Genomic DNA, 18552 nt, shown 5'->3' with positions numbered 1-18552 from the left:
AAGCCCTTCACAGTGGTCCTGGATAATGGGCCATCTGGCTACACCACGGATGCCGTCAAATCTGTCCAGACACCGCTATGGCACAGCAAGAGAGGCGGGTTTGAGAAGCAGAGGTGACAGTGGCCACTCAATCGGAGGGACCATCGAGGCTTAGTCTTGCGTCAGCACACACAAACACACATGCAAATAATAAATCTATTTTAAAACACAGGCACTGAATAAGACTGTAAGGTTGCTAGGTCTTGTCTGATCCTACGGGGTGAAAAACTGCACATTGTATTTTCTGGATTCTGTTGTAAGGCGGACACCAACTGGTTGCAGGCCCGCCTCAGAGCAGCCCCGCTTGTGCTATCTACAATCTTAGATAAGTAAGTACCTTTTTAAATTCATCTTCCTTGTCGTTGGTGTCAACCTCCTTTGTCTCAGGCTCATAGTCAAGGCTATCGCCCTCTTCCGTCTCACTTCCAAACACGACGTGCTTCCTCTGCTCTGGACACAGAAGACAAAACAAAAATGTAACACTTGAATTTCTAGGGTTATACTCATGCTATGCGGTCAAGCTTTACTAGGGAGCTCTTTTTTTGTTTGTTTGTTTCATTTTTATTTTATGTGTTATGGGTGTTTGCCTGTAGGGGTGCATGTGCAACCAGGGCCTCTGAATGACAGGGACAAAACCTTCTGAAGATTGTAGAGTAAAGCCACCAACCACAGACTTCTACCCAGTCAGTTCTTACTTAAAGCTCAAAAAAATTTTTGTTTTAACTAAACAAATCTTCCATTGCAAATTTACCCTATGAAAAAGCAGCCTCAGTGAACCTAAAACCACCGTGTTCTTAAACACCAATCCAGAAGCAGGAAGTGTGGAATTCCCCAGCAGGGAACTTAAAATCATGCAGCCCTCATAAAGGGGTTCAGATTCAGCAGCTTGTGGCTTTGGATGATGGGTTCTTTCCACAAAATAAGAAATTCTAAAACATTTGGTGAACAGGACACACACACACACACACACACACGCACACGCACACACACACGCACACACATACACACACGCACGCATGCACACACAAACGCAAGCACACACGCACGCATGCACACACAAAAAATCCAAAATGATTTCAACCTCTTTAAATAGTTGGTAAGATGAGGAAATCCCTAATCAGACATACCCAGCACACCAGGACAGAATTGGAAGTTTAAGACAGAAAGCTCAGGGCTCAGAGATGGCTCAGCCCTCAGGAGAATGTGATGCTCTCCCAGAGGACCTGAGTTCAGCTCCCATCACCCATGACAGGGGGCAGGGTAGGCTCACAGTTGCCTGTAACTCCAGCTCTGGGCCCCCTCACATACACGGCTTACACTCACAAAGACACATGCTTGTAAATAAAAAATATTTTAAAAAAAGAAATCTTTAAAAACAAAAGGAGACGGAGCTCCTTAAGCCATCCTTTCATCAAGGGTGGGAGTGCGGATCACGCACCATGGTGTGATCTTGGCTGCCCCAAACCTCTGAGGCATTTCTAAGCAGGAACACATAGCAAACTCTGCAGAAAGGGCTGGGGTAGGAGGGGGATATCCTAAAACATAGTCTTGCCCAAATTAGAATTTTCAGAGTCATGAAAATTGTAGATTTTGCTCTTCAGTGTTTAAAAAAAAAAGGCAAGATGAGTCAAATGACCCAAGTGACATTAGAACACACACACACACACACACACACACACACACACACACACAGACACACACATATCAGGACTGAGAGAACCTTCTATAGAAGACTGGCTTGTCGAGTTGGCTGAAGGCAGACATCTGAAAACTAGGATTTTGAGGACCCTACTTAACTGCCACTAAGAAGAGCTCATGGCGTCTAAGCTGTTTGTGCCAACAGCAGTGTGGGATATCCTGGGCGCGCTTTCCTGTGGAAAGCTGAGACCTTGCTCTCTGCCGAGCAGGAGAGGTACCTGTGGGGAGACCTGTGCACAGCGCTGGGGCTCACACCTCTCCTCATGGAATTACCTGGCACCTGCTTAGCTGGCTTCCCAGTGTATTTAACTTCGTAGATTTGCTCAAATATTAATATGAGCTCCTTCACGGCTTCTTCCACGTGCCTGCTCTTGTGGTTTAAGATATCAGCCCATTCTTTTGTGTACGTCTGTGAAACAGACAAATCCCCATTAATGTTCAGGCACCCTAAAATTGCCACGAAAGGACTATGACTCTAATCTCTACAGCTGTGGTGAATTCCACTTGATCGTCACTAGAGGGGCTGGACAGGCAGCTCAGTGGTAGGGCGTATAATAGCTCTATTGCTAGTACTGCAAGAAGAGATAGACAGATAATGTCTTATTGCTGTGATAAAAGCATTAACAAAAACAAAAAAAAAACCAACACAGGAGCAGCTGCTCCGTGACCAAGAACACTGAATGTTCTTGCAGAGGACCCAAGTTCGATTCCTGACACCTATATGGCAACTCTTAATCATCTATCACTCCAACCCTGGGTAATCCAGCATCCTCTTCTGGCTTCCTCAGGCACCAGGAATGTATGTTATGTACAGACATACATGCAAACAAAACACCTATACACATAAGAATTTTTAGTTAAAGAAAAGATCTGTGCACATTTTAGGCATGTGTGTATAAATACAAATCAATTTAAAAAAAAAGGAAAATAACACAGGCCAAAATGTCAATACAGAAGGATGCTAAGGAGGTTAGATCTTCTGCTGTAAATGACTGAATGCCACTGCCCATTGAAGGAAAGCTGCACACTCAGATATGGTGGCAATATGACTGGATACAACGGCCAGATACAGCAGCAGGGAAAGAGTCAGGCCACAGTGATAAGCCGAGCTTAAAGGCCTGTGATGGGGTTATCCTTCTGTATATGTTTCCCTTATTGGTTGATACATAAAACACTGTGTGGCTAGTGGCCAGGCAGGAAGAATAGGTGGGGCTACCAGTGGAGGAGAATTCTGGGAAATGTAGGCAGAGGCAGACACCATGTGAGACCGGGAGGGTAGGACTCGCTGGACCCTTCTCTGGTAAGATAAGACCACATGGAAATACTTAGATTAATAGAAATGGGTCAATAATTAAGACAGAGTTAGCCAATAGGAAGCCCTAGTCGTTGACCAACAGTTTCATAAATATAAGCGATGGGGAAGTCCTGTGTATATGCCAATAAAGCACTGTTGGCCAATAGGGAAGCAAGATAGGTGGGACTAGGAGTCAAGGAGGATTCTGGGAAAGAGAGATACAGGGAGACAACCATGTAGCCACCAGAGGAGTAAAATGTCTGAACCCTTTTCTCCGGTAAGAGAAATACTTAGATTAACAATTACAGGTTAAATACTTAAAGTCAGAGCTAGGCAGTCAGAAACAAGCAAACGGCCAACAGCTTCATAATTAATATAGTGTCCTGTGTGTTATTTGGGGACTGCAACTGTGACAGAGCCCAGGCAGCTGGCAAGGAAGGTTACACTCTACATATAAGTCTTTGTGTGTTGATTTAGGGCTGAAGGGCAGTGGCAGGACCAGCTGGGACTAAGAATCTCACATGACAGGCCTGACCTAAGAAACAGGTAGAGGGTGCAGGAAAAGAGGTGATCCAAGAAAAAGCTCGAAAAACCTGGCTTGGCTTTAGGACCAAATGGACTTAGGAAACAGAGCACAGTAAGGTTTCTCAGGGACTTAACATGAAAACATGTGTAATCAAACCATAAGAAAAATGGCAGCTAAGCATGGTGGCCCAGGCCCTTAACCCCAGGCTGTCAAGAGACACAGACAGGTAAATCTCTGTGAGTTCAAGGCTAGCCTGGCCTAAACAGGAAGTTCCAGGCCAGCCAGGGCTACATACAAAGAACCAGTTGGAAGGAAGGGGAAGTGGGGAGAGGGGAGGGGAGGAAGAAATGAAGGAAGGCAGACAGCTGACTGAGGGAGAGGAGCCATGAAACACTGACAGAGTCCCAAGGCCTTCAGGGTTAGTTTAAGGGCATTAGTAAAACCATACCTAGGCCGTGGCCCTGGATTGAGCCGTTGGAGCCATATAAATCTTTGATGTTAGGGTATTTCCCACAAAAGCTAGGAGGAGGAGGGAGAAGGGTGGAGGGAAGAGAAAAAATAAGGAGGAGGAGGAGGAAAAGAAAAACATGGCTTCGGTGTCAACGTTTAGGTCCTGAATTTACATGTTAGGCCAGTGACTCAGTCCTTATTATTATAATATTGGGCCAGTGACTCAGTCCTTACTGTTATAATGTTAGGCCAGTGACTCAGTCCTTATTGTTATAATGTTAGGCCAGTGACTCAGTCCTTATTGTTACAATGTTAGGCCAGTGACTCAGTCCTTATTGTTATAACGTTGGGCCAGTGACTCAGTCCTTATTGTTATAATATTGGGCCAGTGACTCAGTCCTTATTGTTATAACATTAGGCCAGTGACTCAGTCCTTATTGTTATAACGTTGGGCCAGTGACTCAGTCCTTATTGTTATAATGTTGGGCCAGTGACTCAGTCCTTATTGTTATAATGTTGGGCCAGTGACTCAGTCCTTATTGTTATAATGTTGGGCCAGTGACTCAGTCCTTATTGTTATAATGTTGGGCCAGTGACTCCGTTCTTATTGTTATAATGTTAGGCCAGTGACTCAGTCCTTATTGTTATAATGTTGGGCCAGTGACTCAGTCCTGCTGCGTTATAATGAGCGCATGCATACCTCATTGACGGTCAGCATATCTTCTACCCTGGTGGCACCACTGTCCGACAAGGAGATCAGCAGCGTCTTGGCTATCTCCTTCAGAACTGTGTCGATATGCATCTCACACAGGTCACTGATCTACCCACAAGAAAAGGATATGTAAAAAGTTAGAGCAAGAAACGGCTCTCTCTCCCTTTAGCACTATCACTGTTATCCAAAACTCACGGGAGTTATAAATCCACTTGCAGACTAAAGCATTTGCAACCTGGGTCAAGCATTATTTGGTGAACAAAAGTTCAGGGAGATGTGTGCAAAGAAACCATGGCATGGGTCTAAAGTGACACAGGCCAGAACATCACTAATAGGCATTGGCTTTCTTTGACCCTCGTCTTACACAAACAAGCTGTTCATGTCCCTGCTGTATAGCTCAAGACACCAAGGCCCAGAAAAGGAAAGAAAGCAAGGGAAGGACACACAGCTAATAAAAAGAAGAGGATCTTAGCCATGTGTGACTGGCCCCAAAGCTTGAGTTTGTAATACCATGACACCACACAGAGATGTGCATGTTTTCTATAGCAGACATATGAGAAATCAACAGGCCATTAGACTACTGTGTCATTTGGCCAAAGTCAGGCACACGTTAATGTTAACATTTAGGCAGGACACACTGCTATTCTCGTGTGTGTGTGTGTGTGTGTGTGCGCGTGTGTGTGTGTGTGTGTGTGTGTGTGTGTGTGTGTGTATGTGCATGAGCGTGTACCAGAGATTGATGTCAGATGTCTTCCTAAGATGTCTTCCTTCATCGTACTCCACTTTGATTACTGGGGTAGGGTCTCTCTCTGAATGTGCCAAATAAGCTAGCCTAGTCAGTCAGCTTGTCCTGAGGGCTCCCCCATCTCTGCCTCCCAAGTGCTAGAATTGCAGGTGGGCCACCTATTGGGCTGGAGAGGTGGCTCAATGGCTAAGAGTCCCACTCTGCAGAGGACCCGCATTTGCTTCCCAGGACCCATGTCCAGCAGCTCACAACTGCTCCAAACCCCAGCTGCACAGAGACCTGCCACCTCTGACCTCTGTGGGCATTTGCATGTAGATTCTCATACGGAAACACATACACATAATTAAAAATGCAATACATCCTGGAAAAGGGCATGGGGTTTTTTTTTAACTAAAAGAACATCCACCCTGTCTCGAAAAACCAAAAAAAAAAAAAAACAACTAAAAGAACATCCATTAAATAAATAAAAGAATTACATTGTTTTACTTTTTGAGTCTTTTCCCTCTGGGTTGCCCTGAGTTTTTCCCTGGGTTTCCCTTGCCCTCAGTAGGCTGAGGGTGTGTTTAAAAGTGCTGCTTGTATCTTGGGTGTGAGTGTGAGTGGCTCTGAGAGATGATTGTTTCTTACCTTCTTTAAAAGCTGGTTGAACATATCCAAAACGGACTCCACCTCATGGAAGAAGCTATCCAGCATCAGTGATGACCATGTGAGTATTGTGAGCCCCTGCCTCAGCACAGATTCCACCTGGGAAGAGCCAAAAGGTAACGCTGACCTCTGCTCACAGGAGTCTCTTTCCAGAAAAGCCTCTTTTGTTGCTTGAAAATAATGTGTGATGTATTTCCTTAATTATGTTCCCCCACCATCACGCCTAATAGAGATTCCTTTTGTCTTAAATCATCTTCCGATGTCCTGGAAGCAGCCATAAATTTTTACAGAGTACTCACAACTCACATTTACTTGTTTTCCAAAGGTAACAAAACTAAGCAAGAAATCATTCGGAGAGAGAAAGGGAGAGGGAGAGAGGGAGGGAGAGAGGGAGGGAGAGGGGAGGGAGAGCGAGGGGGAGAGAGAGAGCTGTAAAGTTGAAATGAGAAAGACAGATGGGCTAGGCAATAGATGTGTTCTGAGATCCATAATCTATAGAACAGGAATCTAATTTGAAATCAGAGAAGTCAATATGAACCCCCGGCATCACCAACCTTTTTCATTTTGGGGGTCATGAGATTGACAAACACAGGAGGCACTTCCTGGCATAAATCGTCGTAATATTGCAGGAGGCCCTGTACAAAGTCAAAACGGCAGAGCTTACTTTAATTCACATTGAAGCAATGACCACATTTTGGCTCATACCAGAAAGGCTTCATTGCACCTGATTTCTCCACACGGGTCTGCCAGTATGGGAACCGCTCATTTTAATTTACACCGCTGACGATACTCTTTCATGAGCTGTCAGTCACAAGTACTCTCCCTTCCCATTCAGACATGTTCATGTCACTTCTTAGGTTCGATTTTTTTTTCACATATGCTGCTTTTCTCTCTTCATTTTGTGAAACTGGATAATTATTGTTTCATGGCGTGTCTGTTATTACACATTTTTATCTTTTTTTCTCTTCATTCATTCGTTTCCTTAAGACAGGGTCTCAAGTAGCCAGGCTGGCCTTTGTCTCCTGCTCTTCCTGCTTCTACCTTCTATGCGATGGGTTACAGGCATGTTCTCAGTCATGGCTCCTAATCTTTTGACCCATTAGAACATACTCACCACTGGGGCTAAGGAGATGGCTTGTAGTTAAGAGAGCTTGCCAGTCAAGCTAACGACCAGAGTTCACATTCCCGTGCCCAAGTTGGCTGGCTCACGAACACCTGTGACTCCAGGTCCAAGGGCTCCAATGCCCATGTTCACAACACACACACACACTCACTTAAAAACACTTATAAAGTCATAATTGATTTTTTCTTTTTTAAAGATGTAATCTTTATGTATATAGGTGTTTTGCTTGCATTCTATAAACCATGTGCATGCAGTGCCCTGAGAGGCCAGTAGAGGGCGCTGGGTCCCAGGGACTGGGTACAGGGATTGCGGCTGCCAGAGCAGCAAGTGCTCTTAACTGCTGAGTCATCACTCCAGTCCCTGCAGCTTAAATCTAAATGAATGCAACTGTTCCTCACAACCAGAACGGATGAGCTTTTATTTTTCTTCTAGAGATGACCCATGATGACCAGTTTGGTCAGGTTTGCAATTTATTGCAGGGTGTGGTGGGAGATGTGACATGAAGTTGCTGAGCTGGTCTTCAAGCAACTTCAGTTGTAATCGATAGTTTCAGAGTTCTTGGCTTCCTAAGCCAGGACACTCAGCAAGCAGCTTTGACTTTCATGATGTCACCCAAATGCTAATGAGGTAAGAATGGTGGCAGCCTCCTGGTACCCGAAGCACTTGATGCCAACGCACAGCTGGGGCGGAGGGTTCTTCAACAATTATATCCTGCTTTGCTAAGAGCAGAAACTCTTGGAAGAACAAACATGAATCTCTGTGGCATTGGATTAGGCAAAGACTTCTCAAACAGGACGACGAAAACACAAGAAACAAAATTAAAAGCAGGTGTATTGGACTTCACCAAAATGCAAAATACTTTTATTTCAAAGTGCATCACTGGGCAGGCATAGTGACCCATACCTTTAATCCCAGCACCTGAGTGGCAAAATTAGGTAGAACTCTATGAGTTCAAGGCCAGCTTGGTTTACGGAGAGAGTTTCAGGTAAACCAGAGCTATATAGTGAGACTTCATCTAAAAAAGAAGGAATCATTAACAAAGGAAAACAACCCACAGAATTGAAGAAAAAAATCAAATCTAATATCTGATAACATAATAATGTCTACAAAGACCTATTATCATTCAAAAATTAAAAAGACAAAAAAAACAATTTTAAAATGAGCAGAGAGTCTGAACAGGCAGTTAAACTTTATGCTAAAACTCTCTACCTAAACAAGGAGTTGGTGGCACATGCCTTTGGTGGATCTCTGTGAGTTCAAGGCCAGCCTGATCTATACAACGAGTTCTAGGACAACCTCCAAAACAATACAGAGAAACCCTGTCTCAAAAAAAAAAAAACCCTCTCTACCTACAAGCAGCCAATAAGCTCATGAAAAGATGCAGAGCATCACTAGTCACCAGGGAAAAAAGAATCCAAATCGTATGGAAATACCGAACCAGGATGCTACAAATGCAAAGGGCAGACACTAACAAGGATGTAACAAGCCCATACGCACCCTTGCTCCCAGGAAGGGAAATAAAGTATGGTGTCACGTTGTCACTTCTGAGAACAGCCTAGTTCTTTTTTTTTTTTTTTTTTTTTTTTGGTTTTTCGAGACAGGGTTTCTCTGTATTGTTTTGGAGGCTGTCGGTCCAACCCAGCCTCGAACTCACAGAGATCCGCCTGCCTCTGCCTCCCGAGTGCTGGGATTAAAGGCGTGCGCCACCACCGCCCGGCTTCAGCCTAGTTCTTTAAAAAAGGTTTCAAGTGGGCTTAGTAAGTTAATGAAGCCTGGTGACTTCACTCATGTAGACAGAAGCCCAAGAGAGTAAAGACATTCCTCTATGAAAAACTTGCATGTGAATATTCGCAGCCACATTTATGGAGAAGAGCCACAAAACAGAAACAGACCAAATGCTCATCCATCGAGGAGCCATTTTCTCCAAGACTAAATCCTTTCATCTGGAGGGAATGGTGTTAAGACCAGGTGGCCACCTTTGTAAATTTCCCTGATGACTTGTTGTATACTCACTGAAATTATTTTGGGGGTCACCTTTATCTATTATAGGTACAGTATCAGGTTGGAAACAGGGTCATAGACAGAACAGTCCTCACACATAGCATCCTTCTCCAGCTCAGGAAAGGAACTTCCAGGCTAAAACCAGGGAGTAGAATGTGCATACATCAAAATATGTGCAGTGGTAGATATGTCTGTGTAAAAATACATTTATAATAAAAATAAATTATTTTTTAAAAAGACCAGGTGGTCAGAAAGGAGGTGAAACATCCCAACCTGCAGGGAAGCTTGTTCCACACAGGAAGTAAACAACGCAAAAGGCTTCAGGAAGTCCCTGAAACTGCCAGATTCACTAGGTCCCTCCCTCTCTGAGCATATGTAAACTAGAAGGACTGCTGAGAGGTACTCCCCGATAAGATGAGTCACCGGAAAGAGTCAGAGACACGTCAAACTGCCCAGAAGCCTCTCAAACCAGCCCAACCATCTGGAAGGACCAGAGAGTAGTTCAACTATCTAAAAAATACAGACCAGACAAGCTGCCTGGAAGAGACTGGGACCAACAGAGCTGCTCAGAAAAACTCTACACTCTACAGCCTGCTGACCTGCCTGTGGGGTGGACAGTTGCATCAGGGCCAGCTTTTGCCATCTGTCACCCATGCTGGAGTGGGCTTTGGTGACGCAGCTATACTTGAGCCATTCTTTTTTACTAACCCATATTCCTGTAAGGATTCCCAGGAAAGCTTGTCGGTTCAAGTTAGAGTTTGGTGATACCCTTATTTTAGTCTGTGGTTGGTTGGTACATAAGCATTTGTTCACATGGTCCCAGGAATAGTGTCACACAGCACCAAGTGACAAGCAGACAAGCCAAGTGCAGTAGAGTCCTGCAAAGGAATGAATGTGAAGCCCTGTTTAATGAAGGAAGCTACATGCACAAGACCATGAGTTCTACGATTCCATTTACAAGAAATGCAGGCAGGTCCACAGAGACAATGCCAATGGTAGCTTCTAGCTGCAGGGTAGGAGGGAGACTGGAGGGAAAGTGGGGGAATGAATGCTATTGGGCATGGGGACTCTCTTTTGGGGATGGCAAAAGCATCTTAGAACTGACTGTGATAATTGTTGTGTAGCTCTGTGGAGACACTAAAACCATTTGACTGTATATTTTAAATGAACTAACTATATGATATAGGAATCATACTTCAACAGTGTTGTTACTTGAAAACAAAACTGTTTGGCTAGGCGGATAAGGCCCTAATTTCATCACTTGAGAGACAGGAGTGGAGAGGTCAGGAATTCAAGGTTATTCTCAACTACATAGTAAGTCTGAGGTCAGCTGAGCTTTGAGACTCTGCCTCAAAACAAAACACCAACAAAAAATAATGGTAACAAAAAAAGAACTGTAGGAAAACTTTTACCTTGCTGTTCCTCTATTTTTTAAATACTTTTTATTTTATATGTGCCTGTGTGTGCCTTCCCACCGCCACATGTACGAGGCATATAGGTACCTGAGCAGTCCAGAGGAGGGTTTTGGATCCCCAAGAACTGAAGTTACAAGTGACAGAGAGCCACCATGTGGGTGCTGGGATCTGAACCCACGTCCTCTGCAAGAACAAGCAGTGTTCTTAGCCTCTGAGCCATCTCTCCAGCCTTCTTTTAAAACACAGCATTTTTACCAATTCTTTGAGAACCCCATAGACACATACAATGTATTTTGATCATATCCACTCCCCCAACACTTACCCTTATTTGCTGTCCCTCTTAAAGATGCATATCATAACCAACTTTTAATTTGCTATAATTCATAGCAGAATAAAAGTTTGAAATATTCTCTGACACACTTTTCATTTCCTTCCAAAAGACCCAACCAACCAACTTGCCCTTATGCCCAAACATGGACTCTAATTAAAGCAAGAGATTTTGATGTAATGACGCATTGAAAAGAGCAGACTGGCTGTCATCTTCCCAGCGAGATCCAGGTAGAGTCCTATATTGACTTCCTATGTTACCAATGAAAGGGAGTTAATCCTCTCCGTGCCCAAGCAAATAGAATCTTTCTCCTCATTGAATCATCAGCAGTTCCATTCATTTCTATGTATTCATCTTATAATCCATATTTAATCAGGTTCTTTATTCTTGGATTTGTATCCTAGTCTTTTGCTATGACTAATGCTGCTGGAAAGTATTATCTTTACATTTATATATCTTCCTGCCTCCCAAAATATGTGCCCACAGACTTCCTAGCTTGCTGCTTTAACCGTTTTTTTTTTTTTTAAAGAAATCTGATGTTACCTACTCCATTTCACTTTGGTTTCACTTTGAAACCACGTACTACATTTTAATAGACTTTTTATTCACCTATTTATTTTTAGGTAGGTGTATGGATGTGTCTGTGCCTGTGCATGTGCACACAAGTGCAGGTGCCTGTGGACACCAGCAGGGGGCATCTAGTGACCTGGAGCTGGAGATGCAGGCAGTTTTGAGCCACCTGATGGTGTCCTTTGCAAGAGCAGGAAGCACTCTTAACACCTGGGCAGCTTCCCCCCCCCCCCCCCTGTAGTTCTCAACCTTCCTAATGCTTCAACCCTTTAATACACAATTCCTCATGTCATGGTGACCCCAACCATAAAATTATTTTTGTTGCTACTTCATAACTGTAACTTTGCTACTGTTACAAATTTTAATGTAAACATCTGATATGCATGATATCTGATATGCAACCCCCAAAGGGGTCATGACCCATAGGTTGAGAACCACTGCCAGCTTCTTGGATATACTTAACTAACCTTCTTTCATGCTACTTTTAAATGTTACCTTGTTTTTGTTTTCTGTTTGTTTTTTGAGATAGTTTCTTACTATTTGCTCTTGCTGTCATGAACTCATTCTGTATACCAGGCTGGCTTCAAACTCAAAGAGATTCTCCTGCCTCTGTCCCCCAAATGCTGGGATTAAAGGCATGCGCTGCTCCACCTGGCTCATATTTTTGAATTTTACATTACTCCTAAGTGAACTTAAATTGGAATGCTTCATTTTATCCTAAAATGATGGAGGATCCTTTCCATTTGTGTTATGGAAGGCCACCCTTCTCTCATAATTCATATTTTATTAGTATGCAGAGGACACACGTCCTGATCCAATACCCCTCACAAATGACTCACAAATGTAACACCTCCTCCTGGCCTCTGTGGGTACCTTTGTGCATGCATACATGTGAGCACAGACAGACACACACACACACACACACACACACACTAAATAAATATTTTTGTTTGTTTATTTAGTTTTGGCTTTTTTGAGACAGGGTCTCAGATTGTGTAGGTCTGGCTGTTCTGGAACTCAGTTTGTTCCAGACCAGGCTGGCCTTGAATTTAACAGTGATCTGCCTGCCTCTGCCTTCCTAGTGCTGGGATTAAAGGCAGGTATGAGGCACCGCCACCTGGCTCAGTAAGTCTTTTTGAAGTGAAAATAACAGCCTGATGAGATACATTTCTTGCACCAAAAAAAAAAAAAACTCCTTCAAAAGTAATCAGAAGAGGGCTGGACAGAAAGTGTTTGTCACACAAGCATGTGGACCTGAGTTGTTTTGATTCTCAGGATGAACCTCCCCCCCCCACCAAAAAAAAGGTGGTGTGGCCTTGTTCCCCTGGGGAGAGCAGAGACAGGTGAATCCCCAGAGTTCACAGGCCAACCAATCTAGCCAGTCAGTGAGTGCTAAGTTCAAAGGTAAGGTGGAAAGCAAAGGAGGACACTGGGTGTCAATCCCTGGCCTCCACACCTGTCCCCACATGTCCATGCACACACACACACACACACACACACACACACACACACAGAGAGAGAGAGAGAGAGAGAGAGAGAGAGAGAGAGAGAGAGGAAAACACAGGAAAACACAGTCATCAGAAGAAGCTGTTGGTCTCACCTGCAGATACAGTTTGTTTGCCTTCAATTTGCTCTCCAGTTTCAGCAACCTCTTCGCTTGTTCCGGAACATCCAGCTTCATCTTTATCATGCACTTCGTCTCCCGCACAACCTCCAAAATTTTAGGATCAAAATTAACCAGCAACTTTCCCGTTTCCGGATGCCGCACAAACAGCGTGGCTTGCAAAGCTGCAAATGAACCAGTATGGGCATCGGTTTTCCTTCATTCCCCTTCTACTTCCCCACTTAAAGGCACAGCAAAAGTCCTGGATCCTACAGCAAGCACTAAGGCATAGCACTCTCACACACAGTCAGCCATCAAGACTCAGAGAAACGAAGACACTGTATCTATAAAGCCATCAACTCGGATCCAGTGGGAGAACACTTGATGGCTGAGGGACAGGTTTTACACCATGAACCGCTATACTTCCTCCGGTGGGTTATAGAGGTCTATCCGTGGCTTATTTTTATGGATTGTAACTTAACCCTAGCTCTAGTTCCCTTTCTTTCCCTGTGATAAAAATACACTGAATGAAAATAGCTTTGAGGAAGAAAGGATTCATTTGCCTTTCAACTCCATGTCACAATCCATCTCTGAGGGAACTCAAAGACCTGAAGGCAGGCCTAATTGCTATCCCACACAGCATTAGCTCCCGCCCAGGAACTCCCTTCAGAGTCAAAATGTACAGAAGGAACAAGGGAGGATTCTGCTTGCCAGCTGACACTCAGGCCTGCTCATACTCAGCTAGGTTTGTTACACAGTTCAAGACCACCTGCCTAGGGAGGGTACCGCCCACAGTGGGCTTAGCCATGAAGGCAACTCCCCACAGACCTGTGACCAATCTGATTTAGTCGATCCCTCTCAGACAGTCCACTTAGATACCTCTAGGCTGTGTTGGGTTGGCAGTTAAAGCTAACCAGATGGCCCTTGGGGAAGGATCAGAATGACGAAGATGACACACTGCCTAGATTTCAAACTCTTCTTCCTGGACCCAGTCTGGCTTCTTTGAGGGAAGATTTACCTGAATTAAAACTTCATCCAGACATCTGGATCACTTAACTGACTATCACCTAGAATTTCTTTTTTGATACATAATTTCCTGTAGCCAAGCTGGCCTTGAATGCATTCTATAGCACAGGATGATTCCAAACTTCTGACTCCCGCCCCAACCTCCCTAATGCTGAGATCACAGGTGTGAACCACTGCCTCCAGCTAGAAATACTTAGCAAATAACACTGAGTCCTGACCTCTTGGAATACAGAGGTGTTCGTTTTTTTTTTCCACACTACATATCACACGAGTCTCATTCATACAAATAAACACTTTTTGTTTGTTTGTTTGTTTGTTCGAGACTGGGTTTCTCTTTGTAGCTTTGGAGCCTATCTTGGCACTCACTCTATAGCCCTGGCTGTCCTGGAACTCACTTTGTAGACCAGGCTGGCCTCGAACTCACAGAGATCCCCCTGCTTCTGCCTTCTGAGTGCTTGGATTAAAGGCATGCACCACCAATGCCTGGCTACAAATAAGCATTTTAAAATAGCCTTTTTGGACCTAAGCAAGCCTAGAACCCTAAGTTTAATTCCTGAGACCCACATGGTAGAAGTAAAGTTGTCCAAAGGTTGTCCCCACTTTTACAGGCATGCTATGTCATGTGTGAACACAGAAACACACACACACACAAATTAATAATAAAAGTTCTAAGATGCAAAAATGTAAATAGATGCTTTTATTATGAATTGAAATGCACAATCTCAAATGATTCTTGTTGGAGTCTGAGATTATTTATTTCTTTTTATATTATGTGTGTGGGTGTTTTGCCTGCATGTTTGTCTGTACAGTACATGTATGCAGTACTCATGAATATCTTAAGAGGACGCTGGATGTTGGAACTGGAGTTAGAGATAGCTGAGGGCTATGGGTGCTGGGATCTGAACTGGGGTCCTCTGTAAGAGGAACCAGTGCTCTTAACCACTGGGCCATCTCTCCAGCCCATGAGGTTATTCGTTAATATAACATGAATTACTTCTGGAGACATAATAATAAAAAAATAATTACTTCTACAGGCATATATGCATTCACTCAAATTACATCTTATTTCAACAAACTTTATTAACATAAGAATTTCATTATAATCACAGACTCTTCTGAGTCCCGTGTGACTCAAGGGGATGTCACACCATCAAATTTGTAGGAAAATAAAGCATACCCTAAATCCCTCTGAAGCTGGCTGCCTTTGACTCACTAGATAAAATTCGTCTTCGAGAAGTTCACTTTAAAAGACGATTTTAATTTATTTATTCTTAAATCCATTACTGGAAGGATGTGCCACAGCACACCCAGAGGACAATCTGTGGAGTTAGTTTCCTCCTTCTCCGTTTATGTGAGTGCCAGGGATTGAACCAAGGTCTCCAGGCTTGTGCAACAAGCTCCTTTACACTAACTGAGCCATCACGCCAGCCCTTAGCAAGGTTCTCAGTGGTGCCAGTTTTCCTGAGGCTCTCGGGTAAGAACTTTATCCAACATATTTGGAATCCTCTCAGAATTGGGTGAGAAATCACACATCCATTCAGATAAATCCCAGAATAATTCTAAATACCCACTTAAGAAAATCTGTCTACCATGAGACTACTGAATTTGCATGACAGAACAAAAGGATCAACAGCATAAACAGACAGATGTGGAAGGGCAGTCAGCAGGAGCCGCTCCAGGCCAGGGTGACCACCTGAGGCCTGGTGGATGTTCCACCGGAGACGCTCTGTGCAGCATCCATCAAAGGGAGGCCCAGTCACCACCCCGTCACCACCCCAACCACCAGCAAGTACGGCCAACCCATACAACAGGAAACCACCGAGAGCCATTCCTTTCCCGTGGCGTGGGCTGGCATGGAAAACCCCAACTTTAAACTGTTGGTTTGGTTGGGAGCACTTCTCCCAGGCTAATATTAACCCATTGCAATGAGTCTTTGTTAGCTTCTAGTGTCAAATGACATCCTTGAGAGCAAAGAACATTCCAGAAAACTGGATACAAACTTCATCCATCAAGACTGCCTGGTCTCTACCTATTGAGCCAGAGTCATTCACTACTCTGGAACACACCACTTAGACTATACTCCCTGCAGGGAGTCCCAGGGGTCTACCTGATCTCACCTCCCCACGGCTGGAGTTACAAGTGTGTGCCACCACCCATGCCTGGCTTTTTCACAAGAGTTCTGAAGACTAAACTGTTACCAACTGAGCCCTGTTTCCAGTCCTAAATCTAAACATTAACGAGCCTAACTGTTTTTAAAGGGAATGCCAAACGTCAATAGAGCCATGAACTCATCTGAAATCTAGCCCACTTGTCTTATACGCACCATACTGTAGCTGTGAAATCTCTTTGACCCAGGCCATATGGTAGACCACCTCGAATTCCACCAGCACGTACGAGATCTTGTTATACTGGCGGATAACAGCTTTACCTTCTGCGCTTGACAAAATATCTGAGTTTTTCTAGAGTTGGGTGGGGGAGAGAAAGCTATAATTTCAGAAATTGCAGACTTTGTCAGTGGTTAAGAGCACTGGCTGCTCTTCCAGAGGACCCCAATTTGATTCCCAGCACCCACATGGCAGCTAACAATTGTCTGTAATGCCTGTATCAGGGAATGCAATACCCTTACACAGATATAAAGGCAGGCAAAACACCAATGTACATAAAATAAAATTAAAAAGAAAGAAATTGCAGACTTTGTTCCACAAACTACTATACTGATAATCAAATAGTCATAGCAGCCTTTTAGATTCTGCCGTGGAGTGAAACAGTGATAGGGAAGGCCATGGAAGCTGGAGACAGAAGTAGAGGCATATCACACTGTAGAGGGAAGACAGGATTGGAAAAGAATCCTGTTAACCCACAACCAGCCACAGGCAGCAGAGCTCTCCATTTCCGGTGTCTCCTCCTTCCCCATTTCCCTGGATAAGGTACAACAGGTATGAGGGAAAAGCCCTTAATTATACATGGGGGCGGAGTGGTACTGGAGAAAGGGGGCGAGCTCCAGAAGTGTTCCCTTTTGTTAACACTGAAAGAACTCACAAACGTCATACTACACCCTGCTACTATAGCAATTTAGCATCTTGTCTAAAGTTAGGGTTTAAATGTCCTTTTTGTTTTGTTTCATTTTGCTTTTTCAAGACAGGGTTTCTCTATGTGGCTTTGGAGCTTGTCCTGGAACTTGCTCTGTAGACCAAGCTGGCCTCCAACTCACAGAGATAGATCCACCTGCCTCTGCCTCCCCAGTGCTGGGATTAAAGGCGTGTGTCACCACCACCCAGCTTTAAATGTCTTTTAAGATTTTTTTTTTACTATTTATTATGTGTATGTGTAGGGACATGTGCACATGAGTGCAGGTGCATACAGAGACCAGAAGAGGGCAGCAGATTCCTTGAAGCTGGAGTTACAGGTGATTATGAGCCACCCAGCATGAGTGCTGGGAACCCAACTTGAGTCTTTTGCAAAAGCAGTATGCTCTCCTGGCTGTTAAGCCATCTCTCCACCCCCCAGTTTAAATGTTTGCAAGTATGCAGAATAGCAAAGCAGGCGACAGCAGAAACTTCACACTTAGTGCTGCCCCGGTAACAAAACTACTCGAAGGCTGCGGTCCTATGGTTCTCTGTTTGGACACAAAATACAGTACCGAACAAACCAGACTCTATTCTGGCACTCTGACTCTTAAACCAATTAAAAACAATACAAAAACAAAGTAAAGACCAAATGACATTTCGAGGGTGCTAGCAGGATCTACAAAGACCCTGATCTTCAGAGATCAAATCATCTCATTTTGCAAATACTGCTATGCCCTGCCTGGGGCTCCGTTCTTCAAAAAGGAATGCGCTCCACATCCCATCTTGGCTTTCATTAAATATACATCAGCACCTATCTATCCACACATGCAAATAAGAGTCAGGACACAGCTTACACTCTGCATTTTTAAAAACAATTATTTTTAAGAGCCTTTATAGAGTGTCTTCTGTTATTAAAAGACATAAGATTTGCCAGCTATAATTGAACTGGTTGGTCCACTGAACATGAAAAGATTGACTTTGTCCCACTCTGGCATGTTTATAAGCTAATTTTTTTCCTCCATATAAGCATTGGTGCTGACTACTTCGTTGGCATCAATATTTTAGGACAGGATGCATTTGTAATGTAATTTCATTTCCACACTACCATGATTCACATATAAACTGTATGATCGGCTTACAAAGAAATAGTTGATGGGCTCATTTATCCGCCGGTAGAGCTGCCTCACCCAGAGAATTTTTCCTGCTATGGGGGGCATGTTGCGAGCGAGAGGGGGGTCATCTTTCTGAGAATGATAGAGCTGTAATTAAAAAATATGACGTTAATGTTTGAATTCAATGCAGTGGAGAA

General features: G+C 43.8%; 1 protein-coding gene across 1 annotated transcript in view; it reads right to left on the bottom strand.

The window, feature by feature from the left end:
- Window positions 1–18552, bottom strand: part of Dnah8 (dynein axonemal heavy chain 8) — a 225385-nt gene that overhangs the window by 164154 nt on the left and 42679 nt on the right. The window contains exons 16-23 of the mRNA XM_040732039.1: window positions 18383–18502; window positions 16499–16634; window positions 13147–13334; window positions 6664–6744; window positions 6092–6208; window positions 4708–4827; window positions 2011–2146; window positions 377–489 (exon numbers count right to left, since the gene is read on the bottom strand). Of these exons, the coding sequence (XP_040587973.1) occupies window positions 377–489; window positions 2011–2146; window positions 4708–4827; window positions 6092–6208; window positions 6664–6744; window positions 13147–13334; window positions 16499–16634; window positions 18383–18502 (1011 nt within the window). The remainder of the gene's footprint in view (window positions 1–376; window positions 490–2010; window positions 2147–4707; window positions 4828–6091; window positions 6209–6663; window positions 6745–13146; window positions 13335–16498; window positions 16635–18382; window positions 18503–18552) is intronic.

Source organism: Mesocricetus auratus, unplaced genomic scaffold (genome assembly GCF_017639785.1).
Source record: "Mesocricetus auratus isolate SY011 unplaced genomic scaffold, BCM_Maur_2.0 Super-Scaffold_100027, whole genome shotgun sequence".
In the NCBI taxonomy this organism is placed as follows: Eukaryota; Metazoa; Chordata; class Mammalia; order Rodentia; family Cricetidae; genus Mesocricetus; species Mesocricetus auratus.
Note: the sequence above shows the minus strand (reverse complement) of the source record. Positions and strands in the feature narration are given on the sequence as shown.